The following is a 15,000-nucleotide window of genomic DNA, read 5'->3' on the forward strand; positions in this document are numbered from 1 at the left end:
ATGGATGGATGGATGAATAGATAGATAGATAGATAGATAGATAGATAGATAGATAGATAGATAGATAGATAGATAGATAGATAGATAGATAGATAGATAGATAGATAGATAGATAGATAGATAGATAGATAGATAGATAGATAGATTGACGGACGGACGGACGGACGGACGGAAAGAAAGAAAGAGAGAAAGAATTATAAGTAACCAATCACCTGATCAGAATCAAGCATTCAGCAGATGTGTAGTAATCAGCCTCAACAGTGTGTGATGTGATGTAATGTGTGTGTGTGTTCAGGGTGATCGGCTCGGTGTCTCAGTTCGAGGAGTTTGGTCGAGTGTTTCACTGTCCTCGCGGATCACCGATGAACCCCGTCAACAAATGCTCCGTCTGGTGACCGCCTGCATCCCATAATACTGTCAGCAACTGATGTTTACAGGATACACACACACACACACACACACACACACGCGGATCCTTCTGCTCAAATGATTATTTTTATATCTGATGCCGAGAGTGTTCTTTAAGACTGATGTTTGTGTAGACTGATGTGTGTGTGTGTGTGTGTGTGTGTGTGTGTGTGTGTGTGTGTGTGTGTGTGTGTGTGTGTGTGTGTGTGTGTGTGTGTGTGAGAGAGAAAGTGAGTGTGTGTGTGAGTGTGTGATCGTGTGTGTGAGAGAGAGTTAATGTGTGAATGTGTGTGATAGATTGAGTGTCTGTGTGCGAGAAAGTGAATGTGTGCCTTTGTGTGTGTGTGTGAGAGAGAGAGTAAATGTGTGTATGTGTATTTGAGAGTTTGTGTCTTGTGTGCATGTGTGAGTAAGAGTGTGTATGTCTGTGCGCATGCCTGTCATAAGGAGTGAGTGTGCGTGTGTGAGAGAGTATGTGTGTGTGTGTGTGTGTGTGTGTGTGTGTGTGTGTGTGTGTGTGTGTGTGTGTGTGTGTGTGTGTGTGTGTGTGTGTGTGTGTGTGAGACAGCGCTGTACTGTAGGCATGTTGATGTTTTGATATGATGTGTTTTGTCACACACACGTGTTGTGTTTCTGAGTAAAGAAGCTGCTGCTGAAGAACAACACACTGATTCCCTATCGCCTGCTCTGTGTGTGTGTGTATGTGTGTGTGTGTGTGTGCATTACAGACTGCAACTTCAGGACACTTATTTCTGACAAACACACACACACACACACACAAGTTACATGTTTTTAGGTGTTCTGTTTAGTCAATTTGATCCTTTTCTTTACAGCAATTTTGAGTTTTTGTTACACAATATAAGGTGACACAGTGGCCTCACAGCAAGAAGGTCGCTGGTTCGAGTCTCGGCTGGGTCAGTTGGTGTTTCTGTGTGGAGTTTGCATGTTCTCCCCGTGTTGGAGTGGGTTTCCTCCGGGTGCTCCGGTTTCCACCACAGTCCAAACACATGCGCTATAGGGGAACTGATCAACTACACTGGCCGTACTGTATGAGTGTGTGTGAATGAGTGTGAATGGGTGTTTCCCAGTGATGGGTTGCGGCTGGAAGGGCATCCGCTGTGTAAAACATATGCTGGAATAGTTGGTGGTTCATTCCATTGTGGCGACCCTTAGAGAATAAAGGCACTAAGCTGGCCAGAAAATGAATGAATGTTACACAATTGGGATATTTGTAGACAATCCGAAAATATTTTTAATTTAACATTTCATGACCAAATATACAATCTACAGCAGTTATATATCTCAAACTCCATTCAGTATTTTTAAATTCTGTTTCATTTCGAGTCTCAAGTTTTGTCTTTTCTAACATTCATTCATTAACTTTCCTCTGACTTAGTCCCTTATTTATCAGGAATGACCTCAGTGGAATGAACCGCCAACTATTACAACATATAATTTACACAGCAGATGCCCTTCCAGTCGCAATCTAGTACTGTAAAACACCCATACACACTCACACACACACACACACACACACACACACACACACACACTCAAACACTATGGCCAAAAAGTTAATCAATTCCACAATAAATACACACATTACAATGCATTTCAAAATATTAGCTAATATGCACCTTACTGTTTTTACTTTATTAGTATTCCTATTTATATCTTGAGATATATTGTCAAACATGAAAAGAAAAACTGTGCTTTATGTGCTTTAAAGATCATGACACCCCCTACTTTCGGTTCAGGTCCACCTCAGAATTTTTTCAAAAGATGCATCATAATGGGGGTGGAGCTCCACGAGCAAAGGGCAGGAGTGGGCGTGGCCAGCAGGGGAGAAGGAGGGGAGTGAACAACTGTTGTCAGTCGGCTCACAAAACGTGAGTAGACGCACGATTTTATAGATTACACAGTTAAAATGCAAAGAAATAATCAGTAATTTAACGCCCTGCTACATTTGCTATTCATAATTTCATATACAGATAACCACAATTTAAATCATTATAAAGATAATCGGGTTCATATAAACACTATAAATGAAGACTTCTCCCTCAATCCCCGGGTCTGAATGCAGACTCAGTGCAGCAGGTCTCTTGTCCTGTCTGTTTTAACCATTAGCCCTGCTGGTAATCTGGAGCATTTAGGCGAACACAGCAGCACGGCGATGTGTCTAAATGTGAACGAACTCCTGATAAAAGACAACGTTCGCCATTCTCCAATTCTCGTACTGCTCTCCTGACAAAAATACTTGCAGCACACACACAGCTTTGCTGTATCGGCCCTGACAGAATCGCGGTGAAAAACATGCAACAAACCCCGTGGATCATGGAAACAAGCACATACGAGCCTTCATGAACAGCTAAATACTCTGTACTTTGGGTCCGTCTCTTACAGCTTGGCAGGTCTGTCTTGCCTTCGGAAAGCATGTGCAGTCATGAATAATTAAGAAGTCGGCTCTTCTCATAGGATAAGGAAACTCCGCTATGAATAATAATGAGAAACCGACGCGTCATCATTGCACTTGCAGTACTGCGCTCCGCCACCGATTTTGATCCGCCTCAAAAATAATTTCAAACCCGGAAGCTGAAATTAGCCGACAAACGCTTAAAATGATCCAGTTTTCCCTACAATTAAAACTGACAGGTGCTAATATTGTCTTAACTGATGCTCAACACACACACATCTGTTAACATCTCAAAAAAGTACTCGAGGGTTTCGTGAACCTTTAAAGTCACACTCACTCCTGTTTTTGTCAGAAATAAGCATCCATATCAGTGGTCACCAAACCTGTTCCTGGAGGGCCGGTGTCCTGCAGAGTTTAGCTCCAACCCTAATCAAACACACCTGAACAAGCTGATCAAGCTCTTACTGGGTATACTTGAAACACCCAGGCAGGTGTGTTGAGGCAAGTTGGAGCTAAACCCTGCAGGGAGACCTGCCCTCCAGGACCAAGATTGGTGACCCCTGGTCTATATGATTGCATATGATATTTTAATGTGAGTCTGGATGTGTGTGCCAGATCTGGAGCCAACAAATGTGTGTATTATTCAGATTCAGTGTGTTTCAGAGACCAAATAATCCTCAGTTTCTGTGTTCTGGTGTTTTCTGTTGCTCTGCTCTTCATTTCTGCCAAACCTTTTATGCAACTGCAGCCTGTGAAGACACACAGACATGGGCTTTTATTATTGTTATTGTTGTTGTCATAACACTTTAATTTTGTATAAAGTGTTTGCCTATGGACGTATAAAGATAAAAAATAACTTTGTACAGATGAATTATATGAAAGTTTAAAAATAAATATATGTACAGGTCAAATAAAGCATGTTGCACACGTACAACTCAATCAGCAGCAGTTAAACAGGTCTTTACCAGTGTTCAGTTCTCGCTGAATCATCCATCATACGCCTTTGAAATAAAAATGAGTCGTATGCAATACATGACAGTGCTGTGTTTTAATTATTTACACATTAATGAGGACTTTTAACTGCTTTTCTTTTCTCCCAAGCCGTAGAAACAGAAGGTGAGTGTTTCTCTTTTATTTGTATATTTAAAAAAAGTATATTTAAAAAATATATATATATTTAAAAAATAAATATGTAAAATAAATCATATGGCTAGTTATTAGGAGCCATCGGTGAAATTTGATGTGGAAACAAGACAAGAGTTGTACGTCGCCACTTCCGGTGTGCTTGTCTACGCTTTATTATAAAATATGGTTTTACACTATATTTTTGTGATTAAACAAGTTGCCGTATATTAATCCGAACAATTTAACTCACATTTTACCTACTCCAACAACAGATATACTGTACACAAATGTTAAATTCATCTCGAGACTTTTATGTGGAATTCTGTAGACCGGATGTTGTCATGTCGAGCCTCTGCTTTGCGCGCTTGTATTTTGTTTCCTGTTTGGAAAGCAGCAGGCGACAAACAGCAGCAAAACTCCTAACATGTTAGTTATCTTTAATTAAATATGATCTGAGATTATATCCGGATTTTAATGGAGACGAACTCAAAAGCCTCCGCGGGACGAGAGAAGGTAAACGCCGTAAACAACTTCTGCTTCTGATGTTACACTCATGTAAAGTTGATATAAACACAGACTAAAGTTGAATTAAACATCACAAATTTATGAAGAGTCATGTTATAAATCATGATTTATTATCCGCCATGTGTGCGAGTGAACAAAATAATATGCTTGTTTTAGTGCTGTGGATGTTATTATTGTTATTATAGTTTTCCAACTAGCAGGCTGATGATCAATAGTTTAATTGATTCTCTTTGTAAACAACTATTCCTAAATGCTGACTGATTTTTTTAAAATAAAGTAATATTAATATATACAAATAATTATAGCAAACCCAGCAGTTTAAAACAAAACATTTTGTGTTTTCTCTGCTAAATGTGTTTTGCTGTAGCTGTTCATTACTTTTCGGCTTAGTCCCTTTATTAATCTGGGGTCACCACAGCGGAATGAACTGCCAACTACAGAAGTAAAGTTGGTTTTATATTCAGATTTTCAGACATTCTCCTTAATAATATAATTTCAGAAAAGTATTCATTGCAAATTTTAAATAGGGAAATTATATTAGCAGCCAATGACTATCAAAGTACAACATTGTTCACAGTCAAATAAATAGTGTTCATGTTGTTTTCAAGTCACACTTGCATGCTAATTCCGATCGAATATTCAAAGTAACATAGTAAACAATATATAGACTGCTAAATCAACGAATGTGTGAATATAAAACCAACTTTACCTCTATCTGCCAACTTACCCAGCATACATTTTATGCATATGTTTCCCGCTGCAACCCATCACTGAGAAACACCCATACTCACTCATTCACACACACTCATACAATTCGGCCAACTTAGTTGATCAGTTCCCCTATAGTGCATGTGTTTGGACTGTGGGGGAAACCAGAGCACCCGGAGGAAACCCACTCCAACAAGGGGAGATAAAGGTAAAGTTGGTTTTATATTTGCACATTCGGACTTTCTGCTTAGTAATATAATTTCAGAAAGCTACTATTTGCAAATTCTAAATAGTAAAATCATACTAGCAGTCAATGACTATCAAAGTACAACACTGTTCACAGTCAATAACATAGTGCTAATATTGATTTGAAGACATCCTTGCATGCTATTTCAGACTAAATATTCAACATAGTGTGGTAAACAATATATTAGCTATTAAATTAAAGAATGTGCGAATATCAAACCTACTTTACCTCAATTACGGGGAGAACATGCAAACTCCACACAGAAACACTAACTGACCCAACTGGCTCGAACCAGCAACCTTTTTATCGTGAGGCAATTGTGCTACCCACTGTGCCACCATGCTGCTCTTGCTGTAGTTTATATATATATATATATATATATATATATATATATATATATATAAATATATATATATATATATATATATATATATATATATATATATATATATATATATATATATATATAAATATATATATATATATATAAATATATATATATATATATATATATATATATATATATATATATATATATATATATATATATATGGCCAATTCCATGCAAATGTCAACATTGCCAGGAAAGGTTGTGCAGTTTAATTCACAGAATTTCAACAAAGTCATTTGTATACTGTAAATTCGCTAACATTTTTCATCACATCCCCAACACATGTTTATTTTCCTCATTTAAAGTATAAAACATGTCAATACAGATTGATATTTTTCTGCTTAAAGGGGCTAATAATATTATCCCTAAAAGGGTTTTTAAAAAATTAAAAGCTGCTTTCATTCTAGACGAAATAAAACAAATAAGACTTTTTCCAAAAGAACAAATGTTATCAGACATACTGTGAACATTTCCTTGCTCTGTTAAACATCATTTGGGAAATATTTTAAAAAGAAAGAAAAATTCAAAGGGGGTGAATAATTCTGACTTCAACTGTATATATTTGCACACATATAATAATAATATATATAAATATATTAATTGAAAAATTTATAAAAATGTTTTTTAACATTTATTATATATAAATATAGACCGGATCTAAAAATACTAAAATTGAGTGCTCTGTTACACTCTTTTTAGGTGTCTGGGTAACATTTAACATATAAAAATGTTTTTTAACATTTTTAAACAGGGTGCAATATATATATATGTCAGGGTGCATATCAAATCACTTTTATTGTCACGTCATCAGCAGCACGTGTGCTATGATGAGTAAAAAGCTTAGGTGCTGGCTCCAAACAGTGCAAAATACAACAGCATACTCCCAAAAACAAAGGCCAATGTAAAATTGACAGCGATATGTACAATGAATAGGTGTCCACATAGTTGTTGGCAGTATTGTTTCAAGTATGGATTGGTTAAAGTATACAGTACTATATTTATGTATATGTATGATTTACTTAGTGTGTGTGTGTGTGTTTGTGTGTATGTATCTATCTATATATATATATATATATATATATATATATATATATATATATATATATATATATATATATATATATATATATAAAATATATATATATATATATATATATATATATATATATATATAAAATATATATATATATATATATATATATATATTTATATATATATATATATATATATATATATATATATATATATATATATATATATATATATATATATATATTAATAAATAAATAAATAAATATATATATATATATATATATATATATATATATATATATATATATATATATATATATATATATATATATATATATATATATATATATACACACGGTATAAGATTGTGACAGTATAATAACCTTGGATAAAAATATCCCGGTTTCACGTCAACACGGTATTGTGATTACTGCTCTAAAATACGCTTTTTTTAGGTGTCTGGGTAACAACTCTTTTCCCCATTGAACACAGTTAATTTATTTTAAGAAGCAGTTGAAATATTTTGGAACAGTAGTTTTTAATGTGGAGGGTCCTTTTCTGCTGGAGATACTGTTGCCCTACAAAAAATAACCCAAATAATCGCAAAAACATGTATAAAAACATGTACATGTACATAACGGTGTAATCCCAAATTCTGGCGGTTTTAAAACCTTGACCATTCCAAACCGCGGTTAACCTTGAAACCGGTTATCATACCATGCCTACTTGAGGCCCTAAAATAAATAAAATAAAAAACATTAACATTTGTTTCTAAAAATGACCAAAAACAAACAAACAAAATGTTACTCATGTATGTATATATGTATATATATATATATATATATATATATATATATATATATATATATATATATATATATATATATAATATATTTTTAATTGTTAATTAATACAAATATTTGTAAATAAAAAAAAAATCAATGAATATAATTTGACTGTATTATTCTTTTTTTGACATTATAATTGTGTCTATGTGTGTGTTTGCATGTCTCTCTCTGCAGGAGTGTGTGTGTGCGCCCGTCAGAGGCTGTGTGCTATCTGACAATGTGTCTCTGCCCTCTTACTCTGAGTATCCTGCGGGACGACCATTCATAAACACACCCCTGAGCAACACACACCGAACCGTCAAAGCCTTCCCAGAGAGCAGCGGCGCAGGTGAACATGCACTACACACACACACACACACACACACACACACACACACACACACACACACACACACACACACACACACACACACACCTATCTATCTATCTATCTATCTATCTATCTATCTATCTATCTATCTATCTATCTATCTATCTATCTATCTATCTATCTATCTATCCATCCATCCATCCATCCATCCATCCATCCATCCATCCATCCATCCATCCATCCATCCATCCATCCATCCATCCATCCATCCATCCATCCATCCATCCATCCATCCATCCATCCATCCATCCATCCATCCATCCATCCATCCATCCATCCATCCATCCATCCATCCATCCATCCATCCATCCACATACTCTGACATATATGCAGACACACACATGTATGTATACACACATACTCTACACACTCACATATTTGCACACACACTAGTCTGTATTTATGTACACACACTATACACACATATACACACACACTATACACAATCATATACACTTAACAAACACACACACACACACACACACACACACACACACACAATACACACACACAATACACAATCATATAAATCTATTAAACACACATATAACCACACACACACACACACACACACACACTATACACACTCATGTACAACCATTAAACACACATCCATATATATATATATATATACACACACTATACACAATCACATATACACATTAAACACACTCACATATATGCACACAAACACACACACAGGACAGTCAGAGCTTTTTCTGAGAGCAGTGGCACACACACACACACACACACACACACACACACACACTATACACAATCACATATACACATTAAACACACTCACATATATGCACACAAACACACACACAGGACAGTCAGAGCTTTTTCTGAGAGCAGTGGCGCACACACACACACACACACACACACTATACACAATCACATATACACAATAAACACACTCACATAAATGCACACAAATGCACACACACGACAGTCAGAGCTTTTTCTGAGAGCAGTGGCGCAGGTGAACACACACACACACACACACACACACACACACACACACACACACACACACACACACACACACACACACACACACACACCTGTGACACCCGAGAGCTCTCAGATACACTGATGACACATATAGAGGAAAGGTGATCGGTGTCATCTGTGTGCATCCACTCATCAATAATTCAGCATCTCTGCTCTTAATATAGTCCACTTGACCCACTCTAAACATCAGGATGCAGGACGAAAGTCTGTTCAGTTCTGGATATCACACTGATTCCTGCGTTTGATAAATCTGTGTGCTAAAACAAAAGCAGAACTGTTCAAATGAGAGAAATGAAGAGGACAGGAGCGACATAGACTGACTGAAGCATGAGAACAGACTCACACTGAAGCACACATGCAAACCTGACCAGCACTGACAACACACACACTGCTGTTTACATCCGTCACTACAGGGTCTGTAGCCCCACCCTCATTTAGCGACAGTCATCAAAACACCACAATTAGGATCAAAGCCTGAAAGGGACAGTTTCAGAGAGCTGGAGAACATTATCTGTGTGCTATATTGGGCTCAAACACACACTCTAGAGACACATTTTACAGCTTAAAAAGGGGGCAGAATAGGTTTCCTTAACTTGGAATTTAAATAAAACATGAAAGTAAAGTCGACCTGTCATTATTATTATTTTCATAATAGTTTGTCAATGATGCTTGAATAACACTCATGCAGACACACTCATTCACACACACGTGTGTATGCTATATGGAGGCTTTTGATGATGAAACATTTACAAAACTCATTGCTGAAGAGCAGCTCCATCTGCTGGAGAACTGTAGAGTTTACATTCAGATCTTGTTTTTATTTCTGACACGTTTAACATTTATCAAAAGAGAAAATCGTCAGGGTGGCGCAGTGGGTAGCACAATCGCCTCACAGCAAGAAGTTCGCTGGTTCGAGCCTCAGCTGGGTCAGTTGGCGTTTCTGTGTGGAGTTTGCATGTTCTCCCTGTGTTGGCGTGGTTTTCCTCTGTGTGCTCCGGTTTCCCCCACAGACCAAACACATGCACTTAGTAGGATGAGTAAATGATGACATGATGTAATTGTGTGTGTGTGTGTGTGTGTGTGTGTGTGTGTGTGTGTAGCGATTATTTCAGCACTGAAGAACCTGCAGGAGAAGATCCGTAATCTGGAGCTGGAGCGCAGCGACGCTCAACAGAAGTTGCAGAGCATCTCCAGAGAATCCACTCTCTCACACACCAGAGACCAACACACACACAAAAACCACGGTGACATTAAATTGCATTTTTCAGTTTACCTGTTATTACCAAATCTTTCATATATATATATATACTGTATATGTATGTGTGTGTGTATATATATATACTATATGTATGTGTGTGTGTGTGTATATACTGTATATGTATGTGTGTGTGTATATATATATATATATATACTGTATATGTATGTGTGTGTGTGTATATATACTGTATATGTATGTGTGTGTGTATATACTGTATATGTATGTGTGTACATAGTTAGAATAATTAGCCCTTCTGTATATTTTTTCTTCAATTATTTTCCTCCCCATTTAACAGAGGGAATATTTCTCAACACATTTCTGATCATAATAGTTTAATAACTCATTTCTAATCACTGATTTATTTTCTCTTTGTCATGATGACAGTGAATAATATTAGACTAGATATTCTTCAAAACACTTCTATACAGCTTTAAGTGACATGTAAAGGCTTCACTAGGGTAATTAGGGTAAAGTTAGGGTAATTAGGCAAATCATTGTATAACAGTGGTTTGTTCTAGAGACAATCGAAAACTAATGTTGCTTAAAGGGGCGAATATTATTGACCTTAAAATAGGTTTAAAGCAATTAAACATTGCTTTTATTCTAGCCCAAATAAAACAAATAAGACTTTCTCCAGAAGAACAAACATTAAAAGAAATAGTGTGAAAAATTCATGAATCTGTTCAACATCATTAAGAAATTATATAAAAAAGAAAAAAAATCACAGGTTGGCTAAAAATTGTGACTTAAACTGTATGTACACTCGCTGGCCACTGTATAAGGTACACCTGTCCAACTGCTTGTTAGCACAAATGTCTAATCAGCCAATCACATGGCAGCAGCTCACTGCATGTCGGCATGTAGACATGATCAAGAGGATCTGCTGCAGGTCAGAGCGAGCATCAGAATGGGGAAGAAAGGGGGTTTAAGAGACTTTGACCGTGGCATGGTTGTTGCTGCCAGACGGGCTGCTCTGAGTATTTCAAAGATTAATATATATTATATATATATATCATATATATATATATGAGAGAGACAAAGAGGAAATCTCCAGTGTGCGGCAGTTCGGTGAGCGCAAATGTTTTGTTGATGAGGCCAGAGGTCAGAGGAGAATGGCCAGACTGGTTCCAGCTGATAGAAAGGCAACAGTAACTCAAATAAGCACTCGTTACAACCGAGCTCTGCAGAAGAGCATCTCTGAACACACAACACGTCCAACCTTGAGGCGGATGGGCTACAGCAGCAGAAGAGCACACCGGGTGCCGCTCCTGTCAGCTAAGAACAGGAAACTGAGGCTACAATTCACACAGACTCACCAAAACTGGACAATAGAAGATTGGAGAAACGTTGCTGCTCTGATGAGTCTCCATTTCTGCTGACACATTCAGATGCTCGGCTCACAATTTGGCCTCACCAACATGAAAGCATGGATCATCCTGCCTTGTATCAGCGGTTCAGGCTGGTGGTGGTGGTGTAATGGTGTGGGGGAGATTTTCTTTGGGTCCATTAGTACCAATTGAGCATCAACACCACAGCCTACCTGAGTATTGCTGCTGACCATGTCCATCCCTTTATGAGCACAGTGTCTCCATCTTCTGATGGCTACTTCCAGCAGGATAACGCAGCATGTCATAAAGCTCAATCATCTCAGACTGCTTTCTTGAACATGACGATGAGTTCACTGTACTCAAATGGCCTCTACAGTCACCAGAGCTCAATCCAATAGAGGAGCTTTGGGATGTGGTGGAACGGGAGATTGGCATCATGGATGTGCAGCCGACAAATCTGCAGCAACTGTGTGATGCTATCATGACAATATGGAGCAAAATCTCTGAGGAATATTTCCAGTAGCTTGTTGAATCTCTGCCCTGAAAGATTGAGGCAGTTCTGAAGGCAAAAGGGTCCAACCCGGCACTAGTAAGGTGTACCTAATAAAGTGGACAGTGAGTGCATATATATATATATATATATATATATATATTTAATAATTTATTTGTTTTAAAGTGTTGCTTGAATGCAATCTGATCTCTGTGTACACCGTGGAAATGTTTGTGTTAAAGAATGTTTATGTGTGTGTGTGTGTGTGTGTGTGTGTGTAGATGTGCTCTCTCAGTTGTCTGCGGCTGAAGCTCGATGTTCTCGGCTGGAGAAGCAGTTGAATCACATGAGATCAGCAGTGAGAAACACACAATCAGACAGAACGGCTGTGCTGAGACAACAGGTCAGTAGTACAGCCTCAATACTGCTGAAACAACTGTGTGCGCGTGCGTGCGTGCGTGCGTGCGTGTGTGTGTGTGTTTGTATGCATTAGATTGTGTTTCTTTGAATAACTTGTGTATGTATGTGTACATTTATTTATTTGTGTAAACATAATTTGTGTGTGTGTGCGTGTGTGTGTGTGCGTGCGCGTGCAGGTCTCTCTGGAGCGTCTGGGCTCTGTGCATCAGGCTGATGTTCATCATAAGCTGGCTGTTTTAGAGCAGGAGCATTACAGACTGACAGAGACTCAAAGCTGCGCCGAGAGGAAGATCCAGCAGCTGGAGAGGAAACTACAGGAGGAAGAGCAGCAGAGAAGGAGGATGCAGGACACAGCCGCACAGGTCACACACACACACACACACACACACACACACACACACACGTCAAGAGCTCTGAAATGTGTTTTTTTTAATGTTTGATGTAATCTTGATGTAATCTTTGGATTTTAATAATGCATCAGTTAATGTTGAGCTATGATTAATAAATGCTTTGCGCGATTATTCAGACTTAGTTATTGAAAGTAAAGCTGTGTAATATAAAAGCATGTTTTTATTCAAAGACTGGCATATTGAGTAATATATATAATCAGAGACTTGCTGTTTTAGTTTTATATTTAAAGCTTCTTTATTAAAATGTATTTGAATAGTTTATATATTTATAACTCAGTCTGGTAGTGTTTTAATCGTGTTGTTTTCTCTGTTTAGTTGCAGACGGGTCTAGAAGCCAATCGTCTGCTCATCCAGTCTGTCTCTCCCCGTCCTCATAAATCCAGCAAAATCAAGCAGAAGAAAATCTCATCAAAGGTAAACCAGTTCAGACAGAGCTTTGCCCCTTCAATAATTAAAGCAACCAACTTTTAAAACCTAAAATTAAAAAAAATCAATCTTATGCCTGAACAAAACTGACGAACATTCAGATCATATATTTGAACAAAACTGATGAGCTAATAAATTGTTTAATTAAACAAAACTGACAAACATTCAAATCATATAATTGAACAAAACTGACATTCAGATTGTATAATTGAACTAAACTGACAAACATTCAAATCGTATAATTGAACAAACCTGACACGCATTCAAATCGCATAATTAAACAAAACTAACAAACATTTAAATCACATGATTGGACAAAACTGACGAACATGCAAGTCGTATAATTGAACAAACCTGAAATTCTAATTGTTTGATTGAACAAATCTGACACTCATTCAAATCGCATAATTGAACAAAACCAACAAACATTCAAATCATATGATTGAACAAATCTAACGAACATTCAGATTGTATAATTGAACAAAACTGACAAACATTCAAATTGAATAACTGAACAAAACTGACAAACATTCGAATTGTATAATTAAACAAAACTAACAAACAATTTAAATCGTATGATTGAACAAAACTGACAAACAATCGAATTGTATAATTGAACAAAACTAACAAACAATTTAAATCGTATGATTGAACAAAACTGACAAACAATCGAATTGTATAATTAAACAAAACCAACAAACATTCAAATCATATGATTGAACAAATCTGACGAACATTCAAATTTTATAATTGAACAAAACTAACAAACAATTTGAATTGTATGATTGAACAAAACTGAGGAACATTCAGATTGTATTACTGAACAAAACTGACAAACATTGAGATCGTATAAATAAACAAATCTGAAATTCTAATTGTATGATTGAACAAATCTGACAGATTCAAATCTCATAATTGAACAAAACTAACAAACATTTAACTCGTATGATTGAACAAAACTGACGAACATGCAAGTCGTATAATTGAACAAACCTGAAATTCTAATTGTATTATTGAACAAATCTGACACATTCAAATCACATAATTAAACAAAACTAACGAACATTTAAATTGTATAATTGAACAAAACCAACAAACATTCAAATCGTATGATTGAACAAAACTGTCACTCAATTGTTCAATTACGCAATTTAATAGTTCATCAACTTTGTTCAATAATACAATCTAAATGCTTGTCGGATTTGATCAATTACACAGTTTATTAGTTCATCAGATTTGTTCAATTATATGATCTGAATCTTCATCAGTTTTGTTCAATTATACGATTTAAATGTTTGTCAGATTTGTTCAATTGTACGATTTAATAGTTCATTAGATTTGTTCAATTATACGATCTGAATGTTCGTTAGTTTTGTTCAGGCATAATATTCAAATTGTAAAATTGTGTCAAAAGTGATGAACATTTAAATCGTATAATTGATCAAAACCAACAAACATTCAAATCATGTGATTGAACAAATCTGACATTCAGATCGTTTAACTGAACAAATCTAACAAACATTCAGATTGTATGATTGGACAAAATTGACACATGAAAACTGTATAATAGAACAAAATGTAACA

The 15,000-nt window shown here is 36.3% G+C and overlaps 2 protein-coding genes across 4 annotated transcripts in view; both read left to right on the forward strand.

Moving 5' to 3' along the window:
* ecel1 (endothelin converting enzyme-like 1) overlaps positions 1-638 on the forward strand; it is a 72,864-nt gene extending 72,226 nt beyond the window's left edge. Inside the window, exon 20 of the mRNA XM_073924144.1 lies at positions 296-638. Within this exon, the coding sequence (XP_073780245.1) occupies positions 296-395 (100 nt within the window). The 3' untranslated portion in view covers positions 396-638. The remainder of the gene's footprint in view (positions 1-295) is intronic.
* Positions 639-4,307: 3,669 nt separating this feature from the next.
* cep57 (centrosomal protein 57) overlaps positions 4,308-15,000 on the forward strand; it is a 14,692-nt gene continuing 3,999 nt past the window's right edge. For 2 of the 3 annotated variants that reach the window (XM_073923304.1, XM_073923305.1), the window contains exons 1-6: positions 4,308-4,459; positions 7,872-8,025; positions 10,185-10,328; positions 12,442-12,563; positions 12,757-12,942; positions 13,306-13,404. In XM_073923304.1, the coding sequence (XP_073779405.1) occupies positions 4,421-4,459; positions 7,872-8,025; positions 10,185-10,328; positions 12,442-12,563; positions 12,757-12,942; positions 13,306-13,404 (744 nt within the window). In that variant the 5' untranslated portion in view covers positions 4,308-4,420. 3 annotated transcript variants of the gene reach the window in all.

Source organism: Danio rerio, chromosome 15 (assembly GCF_049306965.1).
Source record: "Danio rerio strain Tuebingen ecotype United States chromosome 15, GRCz12tu, whole genome shotgun sequence".
Classification (NCBI taxonomy): domain Eukaryota; kingdom Metazoa; phylum Chordata; class Actinopteri; order Cypriniformes; family Danionidae; genus Danio; species Danio rerio.